Consider the following 22,156-nt stretch of genomic DNA (forward strand, 5'->3'; position numbering starts at 1 on the left):
TACAGGTGCAAGACACCACGCCCAACTAATTTTTGTATTTTTACTGGAGATGGGGTTTCACCATATTGGCCAGGCTGGTCTCGAAATCCAGACCTTAGGTGATTCACCCACCTCGGCCTCCCCAAGTGCTGGGATTACAGGCGTGAGCCACCGCACCCAGAAGACTTAGTATTCTTAGTGAATACTCCAGAATATCCCCTTAAAGCAAGAAGGCCTTCTCTCATTTTCCTTTTTGGATTTTTTTTTCCTTCCCCAAAGCTAATGAGTCACCTATACCAAATATTTCCATGTGGCCTTTGTCAAAAGCATAACCTTCATAGAAAACTACTCGGGTTTTTTCATCTTCCCAGGATATGGCAATAACCATAGGGCTCAAGATACTATACTCCTGAATTCCTACAAGAACATCTGTGTAAAATATCTGTACATTTGTACAAAATGCATCAGTGTAAAGACAATCATGCCCGATTTTAATGAATCTGATGAAAAGCCATTATATGAATTAGTGCTGGATTACTAAAATAATTCTCAGGTTTGCTGACTTTTAAAAATTATACTTTTAATTACAGAATATAGTTAGAATAATACAAACACTAGGATAACTGTGACCAATACCATAAGGAAAACTGTTCTACATATTGATTTGTTCATTCACTCTCCACAACCATAGAAAACAGGCACAAAGTGTTCACGGGATGTGCAGAGGCAGCCAGGGACTTGGGAGCAGAAGGCATGCAAAAAGCATTAGTGAAGGGAGGCTGATGCATAAGTTCTACACAAAGTTCAACACAGCAAACGGGCAACAATTGGCAGAAAGAGAGGAGACAGCTGGGGTGGCCCTCGTCCTTTAAGTTTCCCAGCTAGATTGTTCATGTACGGAGACAGCTGGGTGCTTAGAAGCCTTGTTTTGAGCCCTTCACCTCTAAGAAGCCAAAAGCAGCAGCAGGAACTGGTTGGGGTGGGGCAAGAACAGTAGGGAAGGAAAAGGGGGTGAAATACAGTTAGGTCATGGAAGTGCTGTCATCTATGGCCACTCCCAAGCTGATACCCATAGTGGCTCACAGAAGCAACAGGAGAACTTTGACATTTATTACAATCATCAGCAACGTATATGGGAAAAGACATACTTGAGTTTAGTTACCAAGAACATGTGTCACCTGACAATTAAAATATGAATACCCACAGTCTGCTAGATTTTGTAAAGAACAAAAAAACATGCTCCTTGCCTGAGTTTGTCCTTAAAAAGGAGTGGCAACATGAAGGAACTCCACTGGAAGATGGGTTACTTTAAAGGTTGTGTTATTAACAAGTGATATGGTCCCACACAGCTGTGGGTCACAATAACTCATTATAATACCCTACCCAAGAGAGACCACTGGCTCCTTTAACACCGAGTCCCAAAAAACTATGGCAAAAACATTTTTTAAATGTTACAACATTCACAATAAAGAACAGCAGCAAAAAAAGCACAGTTGAAATAAACTGGGGGTACTCTCAAAAGATATTCCTCACTCCAGTCCCATTTTCTGGGCACCAATTCCCTTTCACCCCAACATGCTTGGATAAGCATCAACATTTGAGATATTTCTTAATTCCTACCTGGACTGAGATTAGGAAAACTGACACTACTGGGTTTAAATTGGGTGAACTGTTATTTTAACCACTTATATCTGTAGGGTGGGAGGATGGAAATACATTCCTACCGAGGTTTGTTAATTCCTTATAAGCCAAAGAGTTCTTCATTGCCATAGAAGATAATTCATTCTGAGAATAGGACAATCGACCTATTTGTCTGGTCATTATCTTCCACAATTGACAAACACGTTACAAACAAGTGCTTAGCTCTGAACAAAGACAGACCGTACAGGAGAGTGCACACTAAAGCACTAGTGTTTAAATTTTTTTCATAATGAAAAAAGGACATTTCTCACATTGGAGTTATGTTTATACTTCTGTCACATGACTCACATCACCCAAGAACAGGCTAAGTCTCTGTAAATTCAGTTTCTGCTATTACAAAAACACAGGAATACATATTACTGTACATACACATGCCCTGATGCAAGCTAAGATAAAACACTGGGATGTGGCCCTTATCAAATCTTAGAGTTAGCAGGATAGGAAGAGTTGATCTTAAAGATTAGAGAGGGAAGAACACAGAAACGACCTACATTCCTTGGGAAGGGACTCTGTGATTCCTTCCCTGAAGAAGTCAATTCCACTTGCTCCTTAAACTTAACTGTCACTGATGGTCCTATCTTTCCTTGAAGATATTTTCCCTACAATGTTCCCTATAGTGATCCCCAAAGAAAATTCATAAATCTGATTAATGGCAGTAATAACTGTGGGCATCTTCTGCTAAAGTCACCATCATTGATGGGTCCTTGGTCCCCAAACCTGTGTCTCATTTTTCCTTTCCAACTGTATCTTCAGTTAGCTTTCACAAAGATGCAAGTTTTAAATGAGCTAATTAGAAACAGTGAGGAGAAAAGTTACAATCATTGCCTTCATCGTGCAAAATCTTGCCCTCAGGAAGATGGAAAAGATACAAATGCATGAGCAACTCAAGGAAAAAGCCCTTTGGAGGGGAAGATGTATGTGCCCAACTACTATGGTGTGTGAATAGGTGTGGCAATTCAGGCAGAGTCTCTAGTTGCCTTTTTCCAAAGCAGCCATGACCACCCTATTACAGTCCCACATTTCACTTAGCATAGTTCTTTGGGCCAAGGATGGGAGAAAATAACATTGAAAGATTTCCTCCATTTCCAGGCCTGGGCATTCACCAGCATTTGTCCCCTGGTCTTCCATTTTCCAGTTACTTGTGGGGCTGATTTTAATGAAGTAACCCATTGAGTGAATAAAAATCACCATTTTGGAGGAGATAACATTCCCAAAGCTGAGGGTCAGAATTTCAAATGGCTTGTCATCACTGACGGTTTAAATTGTGGCCCACAACTACTAGAAGAGTAGGATAAAAGCAGCTCAGTCTTGAGGGCGTTCATTGATATCAAATAAAATTGTATCTTCAAATGAATCATTTCTCAGCCATCATAATTACGGGACTTAGTCTGTATGAACTCTCTTATGTTTAATAAGAGCTGAGCTCCTGCTGAAACTCTTCTCACATTCAGTACATTCATAAGGCTTCTCTCCCGTGTGAACTCTTTGATGTGTGATGAGGTTGGAGCTCTGGGTGAAACCTTTCCCACACTGCACACACTCATAGGGCTTCTCCCCTGTGTGGGTTCTCTGATGCTTAATTAGATCTGACCTTTCACCAAAGCTTCGCCAACACTCATTACACTCATAAGGCTTCTCTCCAGTGTGAATTTTCTGGTGCGTGATGAGATGAGAGCTCCGGCTGAAGCTTTTCCCACAAGCATTGCATTCATATGGCTTCTCTCCAGTGTGAGTTCTCTGGTGCTGAACCAAGTGTGAGATGCGGCTGAAATTCTCCCCACATTCATTACAGTGGTACGGCTTCTCTCCCGTGTGGGCTCTGCGATGACGCACAAGGTCGGAGTTCTGACTGAAATTCTTCCCACACTCATCACACTTGTAGGGCCTCTCCCCCGTGTGGACTCGATAGTGTTTGATGAGATCAGATCTCTCACTGAAGCCTCGGCCACATTCGTTACATTCATAAGGTTTCTCACCCGTGTGGGTCCTCTGGTGCTGAGCTAGGTGAGAGCTCCTGCTGAAGCTTTTCCCACACTCCTCACACTCATAGGGTTTCTCCCCACTGTGGGTCCTTTGGTGTTGGATTAGGTGAGAGAGACGGCAGAAACTTTTTCCACACTCATTGCATTTGTGAGGCTTCTCTCCAGTGTGGATTGTCTGATGCTGAATCAGGTGAGAACTTCTTCCAAAACTTTTCCCACACTCGTTACAGTCATAAGGCCTCTCCCCAGTATGTGTTCTTTGATGCTGAATAAGGTGTGAGCTGCGACTGAAGCCCTTTCCACATTCGTAACATTTATAGGGTCTGTCTCCAGTGTGGGTCTTCTGATGTCGATTAAGGTCTGAGATCTGACTGAAGGCCTTTCCACAATGAGAACATATATGATAGCGGATACCTGTGTGGACTTCTTTGTGGACAAGCAGATCGGTGACTTGTTGGAGAGGATAGCTTACCCACTCTTCTGCTGTTAAATCTCCCCATTGTCTTTCTGACCTATCTCCGCTTTCAAAGCCCTCTTCACTTTCAGGATTTTCCTCAGCATTCTCAGCAGGTCTTTCAGATGTCCCAAATTGTACATCTTCACTAATCTCTTGCTTGGGATTTACCTCATTCTCACTCCTGATCTCAAAATCTGTAATAAAAAGTAAACAATAAGGCTAGTAAGAACAAAAATTACCTATTATGTGCCAGGCACTATACTAAAAAAAATTTTTTTTTTGAGACAGAGTTGCACTCTGTTGCCCTGGTTGGAGTGCAGTGGCGTGATCTTGGTTCACTGCAACCTCCGCCTCCCAGGTTCAAGCAATTCTCCTGTCTCAGCCTCCTTAGTAGCTGGGACTACAGGTGCATGCCACCATGCCCAGCTAATTTTTTTCTTTTTGGTAGATACAGGGTTTCACCATATTGGTCAGGCTGCTCTTGAACTCCTGAAGCCACTGTGCCCAGCCTAAATTATTTATATGAATTACTATATTCTTTATCACAGCTATTCTGAGGGTCAGGAATTGTGATTATTTCTACTTCATTAATGAGAAATCCAAGACCCAGACAAGTGAATTGACTTGTTCAACGCCATAGTAAATGGTAAAGCCAGTATTCAAACTCAGGTCTGTCAAAATTCATGTTCTGTATCGCTGTAATTAATGATTCCTTAAGAAAACTATACAGGCCAAGTGCCGTGGCTCACGTGAGTAATCCTAACACTTCAGGAGGCCAAGTCAGGAGGATCACTTAAGGCCTGGAGTTCAAGACCAGGCTGGCCAATACAGGGAGACCCTATCTCTACAAAAAATTTTAAAAATTAAGTGGGTGTGGTGGCATGCAACTGTAGTTCCAGCTACTCAGGAGGCTGAGGTAAGAGGATCACCTGAGCCCAGGAGTTCAAGGCTGCAATAAGCTGTGATTGTGCCACTGCACACCAGTCTGGGTGACAGAACGATACCCTGTCTCTTAAAAAAAAAAAAGAAAACTATATATATTCCTCGTGTTTTGAAAGAAAATTGGAAGCAGAAAATATGAGACTCTAAATTAGAATACCTAAAAGGCAAGCGTCCAGATATTTTGTGAGTGTGTATTTTTTTAACTTGCCAAGCCTTCATCATTAGTAGCATCATGAAATATTTACTAAGAACTCACTACAGTTGTTTTGTTTGTTTGTTTTGTTTTGTTTTTTGAGACAGAGTTTCACTTTTGTTGCCCAGGCTGGAGTGCAATGGCGCTGGAGTGCAATGGCGCAATCTCCATTCACTGCAACCTCCGCCTCCTGGGTTCAAGCGATTCTCCTGCTTCAGCTTCCTGAGTAGATGGCATTAGAGGTGCCTGCCACCACACCCAGCTATTTCTTTGTATTTTTAGTAGAGACAGGGTTTCACCACATTGGCCAAGCTGGTCTTGAACACCTGACCTCAGGTGATCCGCCCGTCTCGGCCTTCCAAAGTGCTAGGATTACAGGCGTGAGCCACCGTGCCCAGCTAGAACCAACTATGTTAAAATGGAGAAAAACAAATCTTTACCTATGTCATAGTTGACAGAAAAGTGACTGACAAATGTCACTTTCCTACTTTTCAGTGACCTTTTAATGAACATAGAAGTGGGAAGGTTGAAGAAGGCAAAAAAGATGTCTGGCTGAGAACATTCTTGGCATTGTCTATTTCACATGCAGTCTTCAAATGAAAATCAAAATACATAACCACTGTCTACAACAAGTTTTATACCAGACACTGCATTCTCCAAATTGGATTTCTTAGTACACTCTTCAGAAAGAAAGTATGCATTTCAGGAGAAAAGGGTTCATGGATAAACTAGGTTGGTAAATGGTACATACAATATCGTTTCCTTCAAAATTCACAATGCCTAATAACACACTAAAGGTTCTAAGGAATCCTAAGGTAAAAAGGCCTTATAAGGCCAGATGCAGTAGCTCAGGCCTCTAATCCCAGCACTTTGGGAGGCTGATGCAGGAGGACCACTTGAGCCTAGGAGTTTGAGACCAGCCTGTGCAACACAGGGAGGTCTCTCTCCTATTAAAAATAAAAAGAGGCTGGGTGTGGTGGCTCATGCCTGTAATCCTAGCACTTTTGGAGGCCGAGGTGGGTGGATCACTTGAGGTCAGGAGTTCAAGACCAGCCTGACCAACATAGTGAAACCCTATCTCTATTAAAAATACAAAAATTAGCTGAGCATGGTGGCATGTGCCTGTAATCCCAGCTACTTGGGAGGCTGAGGCAGGAGAATCGCTTGAACTCAGCACTCCAGTCAGGGCGACAGAGTGAGACTCTGTCTCAAAAAAAAATCTTTTTTAATTAAAAAATTTTTAAAAAATAAAAAGAATTAGCTGGGCAAGGTGGTACGCATCTGTGATCACAGCTACTCAGGAAGTTGAGATGGGAGGATGCCCTGGGCCTGGGAGGTCAAGGCTGCAATAAGTTGTGATCATGCCACTGCACTCCAGCCTGGGCAACAGAGCAAGATCCTGTCTCAAAAAAAAAAAAAAAAAAAAAAAGAAAAGAAAAGAAAAAGGTCGTCTTGTAATCATTTTTAAACCCATTCCCATTCCCAAACTTATTTGGGCAAGAAACCAGTTTTTTGGTGCTTCCATCCTTCTAACAAGTGCTTTTAGGGCTAAACTATAGAAATGTAAATCCACATTTTTAAATGATTGTCATTTTTTGCTTTTGTTGGATTAAGTGGAATATTTGGGTTACAGACTGCAATAGATCTGGGTAGATAACTATTTATGGTTACTTTTATAAAGAAAGGATTCAAGAAACCAGGGATATCAGAGAAAGCTCAAGTTAAAAAGGAAAGCCCTCAGAGTTGCCTTTTGTTCTGAGAAAGGCTATGGGAATAAAGATTTCAAAAAAAGGATTAGTCTTAATGAGTGGCAGATGACCTAGTGACCCACACACACTTGCTAATGTCTGTCAAGTCTTGACAGGAGGCAGAGTGAGTCAAAAGACCGTTCAGCTCAAGAATATACTGTTTATTCTAGTTACACCCAGACCAAAGTACAGCAAAGAGAGAAGACAGGCTTGCTTGCAGACCATGTAAAAAAAAATCAGCTGCCCTCTCGAATAGAATTTGTGATCTATTTCAGCATTCTTCTGGAACAGCATTTGACACACTAGAAATCTATCATCATCAACACTGCAACATTTCTAGATGGCAACCTACGCAGCTAAGGAACTTGAGTCAAAGCTAGGGTTCTGAAGCCAAAACAAACACAAAAAGGTGGCTTTCGCCCTCCCATGAACCTGGGTTAGAATCCCCTCATTTTTTAGCACCCTAGAGTAAAAGCACTACTTACAGGGGCATTTATATTCTGGCAAGCACTATTATGCCAGACCTGTTTGGTCAGTGATCTGTACAAACAGGCTGGAGATTGGAAAATGACTCAGGGCACAAGAAATCGGAACGTTTCTAAAATGTGCAGAAGCAGTTTTTTTTTCTTTTTAGACAATATGAGCTGGATGTTCCCACATTCAAAGATCTGCCTGAGGACTCAAGTCAAGCCAATATGCAATTAAGTGCTTTAAAACATCAAACCATGGCCGGGCGCGGTGGCTCAAGTCTGTAATCCCAGCACTTTGGGAGGCCGAGACGGGTGGATCACGAGGTCAGGAGATCGAGACCATCCTGGCTAATACGGTGAAACCCCGTCTCTACTAAAAACTACAAAAAACTAGCCGGGCGATGTGGTGGGCGCCTGTAGTCCCAGCTACTCGGGAGGCTGAGGCAGGAGAATGGCGTGAACCCGGGAGGCGGAGCTTGCAGTGAACTGAGATCCGGCCACAGCACTCCAGCCTGGGCGACAGAGCGAGACTCCGTCTCAAAAAAGAAAAATAAATAAAACATCAAACCACTAGGCTGCGTTGAAATAACTAAGTCATTTTGACATGATCTCAAAAACGTGGAGGCAAAGAAAGGTAGACTCCTCACTTACCTAGTGAGACAACATTTCCGTAATTCTCCTGCATAACATCCCTGTAAAGGTCCCTTTGTGCAGGGTCCAGAGGTCTCCATTCTTCCCGGGTGAGATACATGGCCATATCTTCAAACGTCACAGGTGCCTGAAATCACACAACGCTTCCCTACTATTCTGTATTTAGGACTTCTTGAAATTAGAAACATAGTTAGAAATATTCAGGAGGAAAAAGATATTAAATGTGATCTATAGAGTCCAAAGAAGAAATATATTCAAGCAAAAAAGAGATGTGGTAAAGGCAGCAATTTATGAGCTGACTGTTCTGGTCCCATGGCCAGCTATCCCTGCCCCACTCAGGAACTTTATCCTCTGGCTGTGCTTTTCTCAGGACCTATCTGGCACTTGCATCGCTCCATACCTTTACTCATAATGTCCCTCTTTGCCTGGAATATCCTTCTCACACTAGTGAAATTCTACTGCTTTTTAAGGTCCCGCTCCAGTACCAACTGTTCTTCAATGCCCCCTACCCCTCTGCACTACTCCACTACCCTCGGATGCCCCAGATAGACTTAATCACTCCCACTTCTTGGGAGTGATTCCCACACTACAGCACTTTGTTCCTACAGCAAATTGAGCACTTATTACGTTGTGCCACGCTTAAGTGGATCCGCCTTTCTCCCTACAGATTGTGAACTGTGAGCCAAAAGGTAGCGCCCATCTCTTCCATCTTTTATCTCCCCAGTATTTAAAGGCATATAGCAGGTGTTCGATATATGCTTGTTTGTGACAATACTGGCTTGGTACTAGGCCCCTGGTGGCAGAATATTGAAGCCAGCGAATTACTAATCCCAGGGAATTTCCCACAGGGACTTGCACAGCAGAGAAACGCCGGACGAGGTGGGTAAGAAGAGACAAGGTCCGAAAAGCCATCCCCCGGCTTACCTGGGACCCAGCCATGAGCAGGGTGGCTGCCATCTCCAGCACAAGGGTTCGCCTCCAGGGAGAGAGAGAGCAGGAAAAGCAGCTAGCAGACAGCGCTGAAGGAGGCGAAAAGCAGGGTGTGAGGCACGGAAAACAGGCCCTGCCCACTCCCCAGGGCTGGAGTTCTGGCCCCAAGGCGGGCAGGGAGGGCCCTGGACCAGGGCCGTGTCACTCTCCTCCCTGACCCTCGAGCGCGACCCGCCCTCTGTGTCTCCGCCACAGCAGGGTGGAGGCAATGCCGGAATCTACTAGGACAGCCCCCTGGCTGGGTCCCTCCCGCGCCGGGGGTTAGACCGATGCTGTTTCCAGGAGGAGGCGCTCAGCCCAGCCCAGGGAACGCCTCCGCTCTGCGGTCTCGAGGCCGGGTCCTTTCCGGCAGCTGCCTCAGCCAATCAACGAGCAAAGTTCGTGAAACACTCTACCAATCAGAGGCGGAACACTAGGCCCGCCTCCCACAGCGTGGCCAAGAGCCTCTAGTGCGCCTGTGCCTGCCCCCATGGCCTGCCGGGAGTTGGAGTTCCACTCCCGCGTACAAAAGCCAGCCAGAGGCCAAAAGCCGAGGAGGGAAAAGAACAAAAGGGTGAAGAAGTAAGCGCGTCCTCCCAGTCAGGGCGGAGTATTCTCGCTTTCTTCTCATGGAGACTGCAGCACGATTAAGCCAGGGAGGCTGCCCTACTTCGCTTCGCGTCCCTAGAAGCTTCTCTTGAGTCGGGCCTTATTATCTGCGAAGTCAGGCCTAATTTAGGCGCTGGTCTGTGTTGAGCAGAGCTAGAATTAGCCCCTGCTTGACAGCACAGGCTGGAGAGGGAAGCGGCAGCCGCCCACTCCCCAGGGGAGACTCGGAGGCCGCGCTGGAACTTTCAGCCCCGCCCACGCACTACATCTCCCAGCAGTGCCTGCGGCCGCGCGGCTCCGTGCGGAATACAACTCCCGAGAGGGCCCGCGCCGCCCGGGCGACTCGGGAGTGCGGTCGGCAGCAGAAGCCTGGCTGTGTCTCGGCTCCGGCGCTTTAACCCTGTAGGGGCGTGCGACTGCGTCCTTCTCAAGAGGGCGCCCCCCGAGCGCCGGACTGAGTGGCGTCCATCGTCGGGGAGGCGAAAACCCTGGGGGAACTCAGAAGCGGGCGGCGGTGTAGGGCGTGTAAGGAGGAGATAGCCAGGCCCCTGGGCGGGGGCGGGCCCTCCTTATCGTCCCCGAGGGCTAGTCTGCTACAGGGGCTCCCGGCGGCCTCCCGCACCGAAGGGACCCTGGGCGTCTGAGGCCCTGATCCGGGCGGGCCTTCAGGATGTTAGTAGTCCCTGTTCGGTTGAAGGTAGGAAGCCGAAAACCCGAGTGGGGGACGAACAGACTTACCTCCTGTCGCGCAAAAGATCCACTAGATCGTCGTCTCCAAAACCTGAGACCGCGAACGGATCCCAGAGCCGCAGCCTTCTCTCAGACCTGGCGTTCAGAAAGATTTTAGCACTGGCAGGTCCCAGAGGTCTTAGACCCGCAGGCAGATCTTGAATCTGTAGACTTGCAGTCGAAACCCAGATGTCGTAGGCTGGTCCTAAAGACTCAGATTCCCGAGGCCTCAGACTCATAGGCAGATCCCTGAGACCACAGAGGTTGGCCAAGAAACCACCAGCAACTAAACTGCATTCAGCTGGAGTTCCTCAGAACGGGAGCACTCGCAGCTTTCCCTTTCCCCAGCCAGTATGAGGGAATTAGACAATGGAAGTCCAGCACTGAGGAAAGCAGGCATTCTGCGTGGGGAAGAGCTCCGAGCTCGCTGTAGCCTTGGAGAGGGAAGTGATGGAAAAAGAATATAGCAGCTTATTAGGGACTCCCACCCTCTTCAAGTTATAAATATCCCCAGAACCTTGGCTACGTGCCCGGAAGCCTGTTGTCTCTAACTGTGCAGGAGACTTCTCTGCCTGGGCTGGGAAAGGGGCCTTTCTTTTGTTTTGCAGATAGATCCACCCACTGAGGAACTTGAAATTTTTTTCAAACATAACTCCAGGCCATGCTTTTATTAGTGAGTGTCCTGTTCCCAGTGCCCGGTCATTTATGATTAAATTACTCAAGTGTCTAAAAAACTAGAAGGACCCGACCCAGCCATAATGCAGACTTTCCCATTCCTTCTCTTTCCACCCGCAACTGTGGGGCTAGGAATTCTTCAGATGTCACAGAATTATACCATCCTGCCTCATCTAAAATCGATCTGGGGCTGGTCCGATTGTAGTGGGTTACCAGACTTAGTAACATTAATATCACTAAAGTTAGTATACAGCTCCCCATTGCTAAATTAGACTGGCTGTAAAAATAAAATTGATCTGAGCACCATATAAAATGGAATCCTGGAGGATTCCTGAGAGGCGGTATCCCCAGTGGAAAGAGCGTGGGCCTCAAGGTCAGACAGACCGGGTTCGGAATCCAGGCTGTGTATCCTTTGGAAAGTCGTTGAATCCAGGCCCATTTCCTTTTCTCTAAAATGAGGGTCATCATACCTAAGGATATTGTGAGGCGTGGGTGAGATGATTAAAGCGCTCCAGAGAGTGCGCTCTTGGATGATAGCCGTTACTTTTTATTAACCCTGGCTTTGGTGGTAAGGGAAACTTCCAGAACTGCTTGTGGGTGTATTGGATAGCTCAGAAAATCTGGGAAATCAAAGTGGCTCAACAGCTGTGAGAAACTGTGGGTGACCTTATCCTCACATTGTGTTTCTTCCAGAAATTCCGACGCAACAGAGGTTGGGCCAGTTTGGTGGGCTCCATTGAGCGGTGTGCTGAGCCTAGTAGAGCATAGGTACTTGGGACTGCCAAAACCCCAGCAAGTTGGGGCTTCACGCTCAGGGAAACTTCTGGTTCAGAGGTTAATAATCACGCTTCTTGGAGCGAGGAGGAGGGGAGTCTTTCTGACTAGCTGAAGTAATTGCAGGTTTCTAACTGGGCCTAAGGTGAGCTGAGGGCTTGAGCCCCTCAGCCCAGCGGGGCTCCCTTTTCATCCCTTCTCTGACAGATTGCTTTGTAAACTTCCTTAGGCCTTCCCCCCACCCTTTGCCCCAGTGCTTTAAGCCCTTCTTTGTCTTCTTGCTGTTTCTTTTATTCCTCAGGCCTGCGGGGCGGGGGCGGGGTGGCGCCCAGGACGGCTCTCTGGGCTCAGCTTGGCTGCCTGCCTCCTTCTGTAAGTGCTTTTTTCTTTCTTCACCTGGGACCCTCTAGAGGTTGGAAAGAGAAGAGAGGCTGGGAGCGGATGGAAAGCATGACTGCATCTGGAGCCCCTGGGGGCAATGGGGAAGAAGGAGTGGAAGGACAGTGGCTGAGGGGCTTCCTGTTGCAGCCTTCAGCTGGACTCAGGGTTGGGGTCATTGGAGGAGGAGGTGGCTTCCTGCCCCATTGTTCTAGACTGCAGTGTTTCTTGGGAATACTTACTGTATGTGGGTTTTCAGTAACCAAATTGGAAAGCTGTATTCGTTCCCATGATTCAGCAAACAATGAGTACCTACTATGTGCAGAGGCAGCAGGACAGCCTGTCATCACTGGGAAAGAGGCCAGAAGAGCCATTTGGCCAGGGTCTCCAATTTAGGCTTTCAACATTATCTCTAAGTAAGGTTATACATTATGTTGGCTCCACTGGCTGATGGGATCAAGACCCTCCTTGTATATCCTTAAACCTGTACTCTATTACCAGGCCACTGTGCCTGTGGAGCACTGTAAGTTCTTATATTTTAATAAATTTTATAATTATCTTGTGAGCAGCACAGTTGTCATAGTATTTTTGTATCAAAAACATTAATTTGTTAAACATTTTAAAACCTGCCTTGATGTGTGTAATCCTGTTTTGTCGTCTCTTCATTTTCAGACAGATGGGCCCCTCAGAAAATCAAAGTGACCTGGGCTGCATAAAGGCTCATCACTGCACAAGGAGTTGGGGACATGGGGGACACACTGACTTGCAAACAGCCATTGCAGTCCAAGTGCTATAATAAGGGGTGTGCTCGTCTGTACCCAGGAGGGGGTGGATTCCTAGCTGGCGGGGAGCGGGGTGGGGAGGCTTCACAGAGGAGGTGACATCTGAGCTGGTAAGTCTGTAGGAGTTTGGAGGTGGAGAAGGTGGGAGGGAAAGCATTCCAGTCTTCAAGAACAGCATGTGCGAAGGCAAGGAGGCGTGAAAGGCCAGAGCATGTTCCAGGCTGGTCAGGATTGGTTTTGGCTAGAGGGAATAGTGTGGGGGTGGAGCAGCAGGGGGAGGAAGCAGAGCACGGAGAATCTCCTAGTCCCCTTGCCTGTCTGCCTGTTTGTCTTTGCCTTTGGCTGTGAGTTGCAATGCTAGTGATGAGGTAAAGATGGGGGGCGGCCCGGGGACTGGCCTGGGGTGAGGAGAGCAGATTGACTCTGCAGAGGAGGGGGAAGTGGAGGTGATTGGGAAGCTCTTTATGACCTCATACATTTCAACTAGTTTTCTCCAAAAAGAATCAATATTTTCCAAATATATAGACAATTGCATTAAAAATGCAATACAAACTTATTTAGTATTATTTAGCTTACTTAAAGACGTCAAACAGACCCATACTCACTGAACCCTATTCTATACCAGCTACTGAGCTGGGAAATAGGACACCACCCCTCACAACGACTGCAGGGCTACTGCATGGACTAAATGTGACAATGGTACAGAGGAGGGCCTTGGCATACCATGGCCATCACTATTATGGGGGAGGGAAAACACATCACACATGTTCTGTGAGGTGAACATATTGCAAAGTGGCTCAAAGCATGACCTGGGCTCTGGGTTCAAATCCAGGTTCTTTATCTAAAAACAAATTACTTGACTCACACCTGTAATCTTAGCACTTTGGGAGGCCGAGGTGGGCGGATCATGAAGTCGGGAGTTCGAGACAAGCCTGACCAACATGGTGAAACTTGTATCTACTAAAAATACAAAAATTAACTGGGCATGGTGGTGTGGGCCTGTAATCCCAGCTACTCAGGAGACTGAGGCAGGAGACTTGCTTGAACCCAGGAGGTGGAGGTTGCAGTGAGGCAAGATTGTGCCACGGTACTCCAGCCTGGACAACAGAGTGAGATTCCATATTCCGTCTCAAAAAAAAAAAAAAAAATTACTCTCAGAACCTTGGTTTTCTCAGTCTGTAAAGACTAAAATAATACAAATTCATAGAAAGTAGAATAGTGCTTTCCAGGCCTTGAGGGGAGGAGGAAATGAGTTATTTAAGGAGTGTAAAGGTTCAGTTTGCAAGATGAAGAGTTCTAGAGACTGGTTGTATAACAATATGAATGTACTTAACCCTACTGAGCTATATACTTAAACATTATTAAGATGGACTGGGCGCAGTGGCACATGCCTGTAATCCCAGCACTTTGGGAGGCTGAGGCCGGTGGATCACGTGAAGCTGAGAGTTCCAGACCAGCCTGGCCAACATGTTGAAACCCCATCTCTACTAAAAATACAAAAGTTAGCTAGGCCCGGTGGTGTGCACCTGTAATCTCAGCTACTCAGAAGGCTGAGGCACGAGAATCACTTGAACCCAGGAGGCAGAGGTTGTAATGAGCCGAGATCATGCCACTACTCTCCTGTCTGGGCAACACAGACTGTCTCAAAATAAATTTTTAAAAAACTGCTAAGATGGTTTATGTTCTGTGTAGTTTACTACAATTTTTTAAAAAGAGTAAAATAATAGTAACCTAGTTCATGAGGTCAGAGCGCTCACTGAGGCAATCAATGTAAAGTGCTACCCTGCACTCATAGTAACAACCATAGCTAATATTAGTAACACCTAATCAGTCACTATGTGTCAGGCCTGATTCTGCTGCTCTGTTTGTATTAACTAAATGAATCCTCACAACAATCCTCTGAGCTAGGAGCTATTATTACCACTGTTTTACCAATGAAACCAGAAGTATGCAGAAACTGTATAATGTGCCCAAGACATTCAGCTAGTAAATGCTCAGTGATTAACAGATACTACTCACACTGTCATACAAAAATTTTAAAGGAATCATCATCATCATCATCATGGTTGAATGCAATGTGTGCTATGAGAATTTCTCAATGCTGTGGGAGTTCTGAGGAACCATCTCATGTTGCTAGGGGATTAGAGACCTCATAAGATGTGCATCTGAGGTGAGCCTTGAAGAATGGATAAGATTTGGATCAGCCTGGGGAAAAGGAAGCAATATAGGCAGTCACAAATGAGAAGGCCCATTGGGTATTCAAACACAGGGCAAATATCTCCTTTAGCCTGGAGCATAAGGGACAACAGAGGTGGACGATGAACCACCAAAGCCAAGCAGAGGGCAAGGGCCCATTGGCACAGTCAGACATAAAAGCCTCTAGGCCCCCCCTTCCCCCAAAAAAGGCAGAGGGCAGACAGAGCTTTGAAAATCAAACCAAATAGTTGAATTTTGATAGCTGGTGGAACCTGCTGAGGACAGGGAATGATGCTCAGAGCCAGGCAGATGCAGGGAAGATAGTGCTCTGAGTTGGGGGATCAGTAGAAGACCTTTGCACCGGTCCTAGAAAAAAGAAAACCTCCATCTTGACTAACACGGTGAAACCCCGTCTCTACTAAAAAAAAAAAAAAATTAGCCAAGCGTGATGGCGGGCACCTGTAGTCCCAGCTACTCGGGAGGGTGAGGCAGGAGAATGGCGTGAACCCGGGAGGCGGAGCTTGCAGTGAGCCGAGATCGCGCCACTGCACTCCAGCCTGGGCGAAACTCGATCTCATAAAAAAAAAGAAAAAAAAAGAAAAAAAAGAAAACCTGGGCAGGGCGCGGTGGCTCACGCCTGTAATCCCAGCACTTTAGAAGGCCGAGGCGGGCGGATCACGAGGTCAGGAGATCGAGACCATCCTGGCTGACACGGTGAAACCCCGTCTCTACTAAAAAAATTAGCCAGGCGTGGTGGCGGGCGCCTGTAGTCCCAGCTACTCGGCAGGCTGAGACAGGAGAATGGCGTGAACCCAGGAGGCGGAGCTTGCAGCGAGCCGAGATCACACCACTGCACTCCAGCCTGGGCGAGAGCGAGACTCCATCTCAAAAAAAAAAAAGAAAAGAAAAGAAAACCTGAAAGGCCATGATGACAGTGATGGGAATGGAGATAAGGGCTGGTCAAGGGAGAGACTCTAGAATTGGGAAATAAGTGAAGAGGACAAGGGGAAAGGGTCACAGATGGTTTTAAGGAATGAATTAGCTGACAAATAGAAAAGACAGAAGAGGGGACCAAAGAAAGAAAAGATGCATGGGATGCAGTGGCTCGGTGGCTCAGTGGCTCAGTGGCTCAGTGGCTCAGCGGCTCACACCTGTGATCTCAACACTTTGGGAGGCCCAGGCGGGAGGATCGCTTGAGGTCAGGAGTTGGAGACCAGGCTTGGTAACATAGGGAGACCCCCCCCTCTCCGAGTGCCCATCTCTACAGATTTTTTTTTTTTTTTGAGACAGTATCTCACTCTGTCGCCCAGGCTGGAGTGCAGTGGCACTTCACTGCAACCTCCACCTCCCGGGTTCAAGCGATTCTCGTGCCTCGGCCTTCTGAGTAGCTGGGATTACAGGCATGCGCCACTGTGTCTGGGTAATTTTTGTATTTTTAGTAGATGTTTAGTACACGTTGGCCAGGCTGGTCTCGAACTCCTGACATCAGGTGATCTGCCCGCCTTGGCCTCCCAAAGTGCTGGGATTACAGGCATGAGCCACCGTGCCCGACAAAAGAAAAAAAAAATTAACCAGATGTGGTAGCATGTGCCTGTAGTCCCAGTTACTCAGGAAGCTGAGGTGGAAGGATCACTTAAGCCTAGGAGTTCAAGACTGCAGTGAGCTATGATCACACCACTGCACTCTAGCCCAGGCAACAGAGTGAGACCCTGTCTCTCAAAAAACAAACAAACAAACAAAATGGCGGAGTATGGTGGCTCACACCTGTAATCCCAGCACTTTGGGAGGCTGAGGTGGGAGGATCACTCAAGCACAGGAGTTTGAGACCAGCCTGGAAAACACAGTGAGATCTCATCTCTACAAATAAAAAAAATTAGCTGGGGTGGTGGTGTACACCTGTGGTTCTAGCTACTTGGGAGGCAAAGGTGGTAGGATCACTTGATCCTAAAACATCAAGGCTTCAGTGAGCTGTGATTGCACCACTGCATTCCAGCCTGGGTGACGGGATGACACCCTTCTCAAAAAAATTATTTTTAAATTAAAAAACAGAGATGTGAGTTCAGTTTCAGATTAACTGTATTATAGTATTGAGAGGGTCAGTGGGGTGCTTGCAAAGAGGTATCCAAATAGGCATTTGGCAATGTAAGTCTTGAACTAAAGAAAAACCGGGACTAATGAGAGATTTGGTAGTCTGGATGAAAATACTTAGAAAGACTTCTTATCCTGTATGTATTTTAGGTTCCTGGAACCTTTTGAAGACACCCAAATTGGCCATAGGATCTTGAACGATCTTCCATTCTTCCATTTTCAAGTTCTTTTTTTTTTTTTTTTTTTTTTTTTTTGAGGTGGAGTCTCACTCTTGTCACCCAGGTTGGAGTGCAGTGGCAATCTCGGCTCACTGCAACCTCTGCCTCCTGGGTTCAAGTGATTCTCCTGCCTCAGCCTCCAGAGTAGCTGGGATTATGAGCGTGTGCCACTATGCCCAGCTTTTTTTTTTTTTTTTTTTTTTTTTTTTTTGTATTTTTAATAGGGATGGGGTTTCACCATGTTGCCCAGGCTGGTCTCGAACTCCTGACCTCAAGTGATCTGCCCACCTTGGCCTCCTAAAGTGCTGGGATTACAGGCATGAGCCACTGCACCCAGCCTATTTTCAAGTTCTTTTGGCCATAACATTCTGGTGAGCTCTTTCATTCCAAGCATGTTGCCTGTTTCGCCTCACTTGACCTTGTCTTTTTCCTCCCATATGGTAACCACCTCCCCTCCCCTCGGAAGCCCTCCTGGGTGGCAGAAGTGAATGCTAACTCGCTTGTAGTTCGCACCTTCTTCATCTTTGGTTATGAAGGAGATGGGGTTAAACCACTGTGTTCCAGCCAACAGCGTGTGGAAAGACTCTGTGACAAGGAGGAGCACAGCATGTGGTGAAGAACTGAGAGAAGGCCAGTGTGATTGCAGCACAAAGTGCGGGGGCGAGGCACAGGCCCGCCCTGCAGGGCCTTGTAGACCTTGCCAAGAGCAGTGGTGGGGTGAGGGGGGGAGGAACGTTTTAAATGGGAGTGTAGAGTGGGAGACTCTAAGGATCAGTTCTACAATGTGGAAAAGCCAGTTCCGGTCAGTTGTCATGGAGAGCATGAATTGGAGTGGATCCAGAGTGGACACGGGAAGGCCCGCAGGGAGGGTTTTGCCGCCTGCTGATGACAGTCTGTAGCCTATTCATACTCTTATGTGTCCTTTTGTGAATGTGAATGTATACTGTATAGATGTGTGGACTTGAGCTGACTTGTTCTTTTGCTGTTTAATCTGACTCATCTCCTTTGTAAACAGTAAGGTTATTGAGGGTGAAGATCAGTTTTCTTTTTTTTTTTTTCTATGCTCTAAATCCCTATGCTATGACACAGAAAACACAATGGATATTTAGATTGTGACTACTGAAAATCGCCCCAAGGTGCCGTGTTTAAAAAACTCACCCAAGGTTGGCTGGGCACGGTGGCTCTCACCTGTAATCCCAGCACTTTGGGAGGCCAAGGCGGGCGGATCATGAGGTCAGGAGTTTGAGACCAGCCTGACCAACATGGTGAAACCTCATCTCTACTAGAAATACAAAAAAAAAAAAAAAAAAATTAGCCGGGCGTGGTGGCAGGCACCTGTAATCTCAGCTGCCTGGGAGGCTGAGGCAGGAAAATTGCTTGAACCCGGGAGGTGGAGGTTGCAGTGAGCCGGGATAGCGCCCCTGCACTCCAGCCTGGGCGAGAGTGCAAGACTCTGTCTCAAAAAAAAAAAAAAAACCTCACTCAAGGCCAGGCGTGGTGGTTCATGCCTGTAATCCCAGCACTTTGGGAGGCCGAGGTGGGCGGATCCCCTGAGGTCAGGAGTTTGAGACCAGCCTGGCCAACATGGTGAAACCCCATCTCTATTAAAAGTACAAAAATTAGCCGGGTGTGGTGGTTCCAGTACTGGGGTTCCAGTACTTGGGAGGCTGAGGCAGGAGAATCTCTTGAACCCGGGAGATGGAGGTTGCAGTGAGCCGAGATCGCGCCAGCCTGGGTGACAGAGCACTCCAGCCCAGGCAACAGAGCAAGACTCTGTCTCGAAACAAAACGAAACAAAACTCACCCAAAAGTAACCTTTATTGGACTTATTAAATTGACAGTGGCTGCTTTTTGTTCTGCTTTTGGTTTCTAGACATTTGGATGGAGGATTAGATAATACAGAGAAAAATCTGGGCATCTAAGGCCTTCCTACTCAAAGTGTGGTCTGTGGACCAGCTGCATTGGGTTAGAAACGAAAAATCAGCCAGGTGCGGTGGCTCATGCCTGTAATCCATCCCTTTGAGAGGCTGAGGCAGAAGGATTGCTTGAGCCCAGGAGTTTGAGATCAGCCTCGACTACATAGGGAGACCCCATCTCTATAAAAAATAAAAAATTAGCCAGGTGTGGTGGTGCACGCCTGTAGCCCCAGATACTCCAGAGGCTGAGGTGGAAGGATCGCCTGAGCCTAGGAGGTCAAGTCCTCAGTGAGCCATGATGGTGTTACTGCACTCCAGTCTGGAGTCTGGGCAACAGAGTGAGACCCTGTCTTAAAAAAAAAAAAAAAGAGAAAGGAAAGAAAGAAACGAACAATCTCAAGGCCCACCCCAGACCCATTGAATTGGAATCTGCATTTCAGTACAATCCCCAGTGAATTCTCACCTGTATTAAAGTTTAAGAAACATCTGGGTTTCTAAGCAACATCCCCCTGCATGTCTGTGGATAATATTGGTCCCTCAGATGTATGTGGCATTTATTGCATCCCATCTGGTGTGGAAATCTGTGCCTATGGTTTCTTTCCCTGCCAGGCTGTGACTTCCTGGAAGGTAGGGGCTGAGCGCTGTGTATACCTCTGGATCTCTTTTTTTTTTTTTTTTTTTTGAGACAGAGTCTCGCTGTGTCGCCCAGTGACGCGATCTCGGCTCACTGCAAGCTCCGCCTCCTGGGTTTACGCCATTCTCCTGCCTCAGCCTCCCAAGTAGCTGGGACTACAGGCACCCGCCACCACACCCAGCTAGTTTTTTGCTATATTTTTTTAGTAGAGACGGGGTTTCACCGTGTTAGCCAGGATGGTCTCGATCTCCTGAACTCGTGATCCACCCGTCTCGGCCTCCCAGAGTGCTGGGATTACAGGTTTGAGCCACCGCGCCCGGCCAGCTCTGGATGTCTTATAGCACAATGACAGCAAGCAGAAGACCTGGGTCTCTGTCCTGGCTCTGCCATTTATGAGCTCTTTGTGTTGTATCATCTGTGAGAGGATTTTCGATCTTTCCAAGGAAGGGATTCATCCCAAATCTAACTGTTTAAAACTCAGAGACAGACCAGGTACAGTGGCTCACGCCTGTAATCCCATCACTTTGGGAGGCCAAGGTGGGTGGATCACCTGAGGTCAGGAGTTCGAGACCAGCCTGGCCAACATGGTGAAACCCCGTCTCTACTAAAAATACAAAAAAAAAAAATTAGCCAGGTGTGGTGGCAGGGGCCTGTAATCCCAGCTACTCAGGAGGCTGAGGCAGGAGAATCGCTTGAACCCAGGAGGTGGAGAGTGCAGTGAGCCAAGATCGTGCCATTTCACTCCAACCTGGGCAACAAGAGTGAAACTCCGTCTCAAACAGAAACAAAAATGTCAAAGAAGGCCGGGCGCGGTGGCTCAAGCCTGTAATCCCAGCACTTTGGGAGGCCGAGACGGGCGGATCACGAGGTCAGGAGATCCAGACCATCCTGGCTAACCGGGTGAAACCCCGTCTCTACTAAAAAAAATACAAAACAACTAGCCGGGTGAGGTGGCGGCGCCTGTAGTCCCAGCTACTCGGGAGGCTGAGGCAGGAGAATGGTGGGAACCCGGGAGGCAAAGCTTGCAGTGAGCTGAGATCCGGCCACTGCACTCCAGCGTGGGCAACAGAGCGAGACTCTGTCTCAAAAAAAAAAAAAAAAAAAAAAAAAAGAATGTCAAAGATGAGGCCGGGCACAGTGGCTAAATCCCAGAACTTTGGGAGGCCAAAGTGGGTGGATCATTTGAGGTCAGGAATTCAAGACTAGCCTGGCCAACATGGTGAAACCCTGTCTGTAATAAAAATACAAAAACTAACTGGTGGTAACGGTGGGCGCCTGTAATCCCAACTACTCAGGAGACTGAGGCAGGAGAATCGCTTGAACCTGGGAGGCGGGGGTTGCGGTGAGCCAAGATTGTGCCACTGCACTCCAGTCTGGGTGACAGAGAGAGACCCTATCTCAAAAATAAATAAATAAATAAATAAATAAATAAATAAATAAATAAATAGAAATAAATAAATAAAAGTCAAAGACAGTGGAAGACTCCTGTACCTAGTTTATTTCCTGGCTTCAACTACAGGAGAAGGCACTTATGGATGGAAGGAAGAAGACAGTAACCAATTCCAAAGTAAATGATGTCCAGGGTATATGAGGAACTTGGGTTGTAGTTGCTCCAACAGCTTCCCCAAGGCTTTTCTAGAAGTTTCTAGCTTTGCCAAAAGTTCCCGTCAGCATCAAAAGCAAGCCAAGGCCAGGCATGGTGGCTCACACCTGTAATCCCACCACTTTGGGAGGCCGAGGAGGGTGGATCACTTGAGCCCAGGAATTCAAGACTAGCCTGGCCATCAGGGCAAAAAACCCATCTCTACTAAAAATATAAAAAATTAGCCAGGGTTGATGGTTCATGCCTATAGTCCCAGCTACTCAGGAGGCTGAGACAGGAGAATTCCTTGAACCTAGGAGGTGGAAATTGCAGTGAGCCAAGATCACACCACTGCATTCCAGCCTCTAAAAAAGAAAAACAAAAACAAAGCAAGCCAATAATTATCATGGGGGAAGCATGGCAACGTCTCTGTGCTCTGCAGATGTCTTCTGAAGCTCAGGTCACAGATGGAGCTGTGAGGGA

At 46.9% G+C, this 22,156-nt stretch overlaps 2 protein-coding genes across 3 annotated transcripts; one reads left to right on the forward strand and one right to left on the reverse strand.

The window, feature by feature from the left end:
• Window positions 1-542: 542 nt before the first annotated feature.
• On the reverse strand, window positions 543-10,664 carry ZNF436 (zinc finger protein 436). Of its 2 annotated transcripts, none has more exons than XM_010355772.2 (4): window positions 10,440-10,664; window positions 9,048-9,142; window positions 8,124-8,250; window positions 543-4,313 (listed from the first exon to the last, which is right to left on the reverse strand). In XM_010355772.2, the coding sequence occupies exons 2-4, from the start codon at window positions 9,078-9,080 to the stop codon at window positions 3,064-3,066; spliced, it is 1,410 nt and encodes a 469-aa protein (XP_010354074.1). In that variant the 5' UTR covers window positions 9,081-9,142; window positions 10,440-10,664; the 3' UTR covers window positions 543-3,063. The 2 variants fall into 2 exon arrangements, with proteins under 2 accessions (XP_010354074.1, XP_030797851.1); XM_030941991.1 differs by lacking the exon at window positions 10,440-10,664 and adding an exon at window positions 9,763-9,932.
• On the forward strand, window positions 9,583-12,882 carry LOC104656134. The gene is made up of 5 exons (XM_030941665.1): window positions 9,583-9,674; window positions 9,853-10,055; window positions 10,291-10,581; window positions 12,181-12,251; window positions 12,556-12,882. Exons 1-5 carry the CDS (start codon window positions 9,583-9,585, stop codon window positions 12,706-12,708), a joined length of 810 nt encoding a protein of 269 aa, XP_030797525.1. The 3' UTR covers window positions 12,709-12,882.
• Window positions 12,883-22,156: the final 9,274 nt, after the last annotated feature.

The sequence above is a fragment of the Rhinopithecus roxellana genome, chromosome 12, assembly GCF_007565055.1.
Source record: "Rhinopithecus roxellana isolate Shanxi Qingling chromosome 12, ASM756505v1, whole genome shotgun sequence".
Lineage (NCBI taxonomy): Eukaryota > Metazoa > Chordata > Mammalia > Primates > Cercopithecidae > Rhinopithecus > Rhinopithecus roxellana.

What these genes read in the sequence shown, in the direction of transcription:
- ZNF436 (XM_010355772.2), bottom strand. Translation starts at nt 9,080, where the DNA reads ATGGCAGCCACCCTGCTCATGGCTGGGTCCCAG. An exon ending in TGCTCATGGCTGGGTCCCAG is followed by an intron (nt 8,251 to 9,047) that starts GTAAGCCGGGGG and finishes GTGTGATTTCAG; the next exon opens with GCACCTGTGACGTTTGAAGA. An exon ending in CGGAAATGTTGTCTCACTAG is followed by an intron (nt 4,314 to 8,123) that starts GTAAGTGAGGAG and finishes TTTTTATTACAG; the next exon opens with ATTTTGAGATCAGGAGTGAG.
- LOC104656134 (XM_030941665.1), top strand. Translation starts at nt 9,583, where the DNA reads ATGGCCTGCCGGGAGTTGGAGTTCCACTCCCGCGTACAAAAGCCAGCC. An exon ending in AAGAACAAAAGGGTGAAGAA is followed by an intron (nt 9,675 to 9,852) that starts GTAAGCGCGTCC and finishes TGTGTTGAGCAG; the next exon opens with AGCTAGAATTAGCCCCTGCT. An exon ending in CCGGGCGACTCGGGAGTGCG is followed by an intron (nt 10,056 to 10,290) that starts GTCGGCAGCAGA and finishes CCCGAGGGCTAG; the next exon opens with TCTGCTACAGGGGCTCCCGG.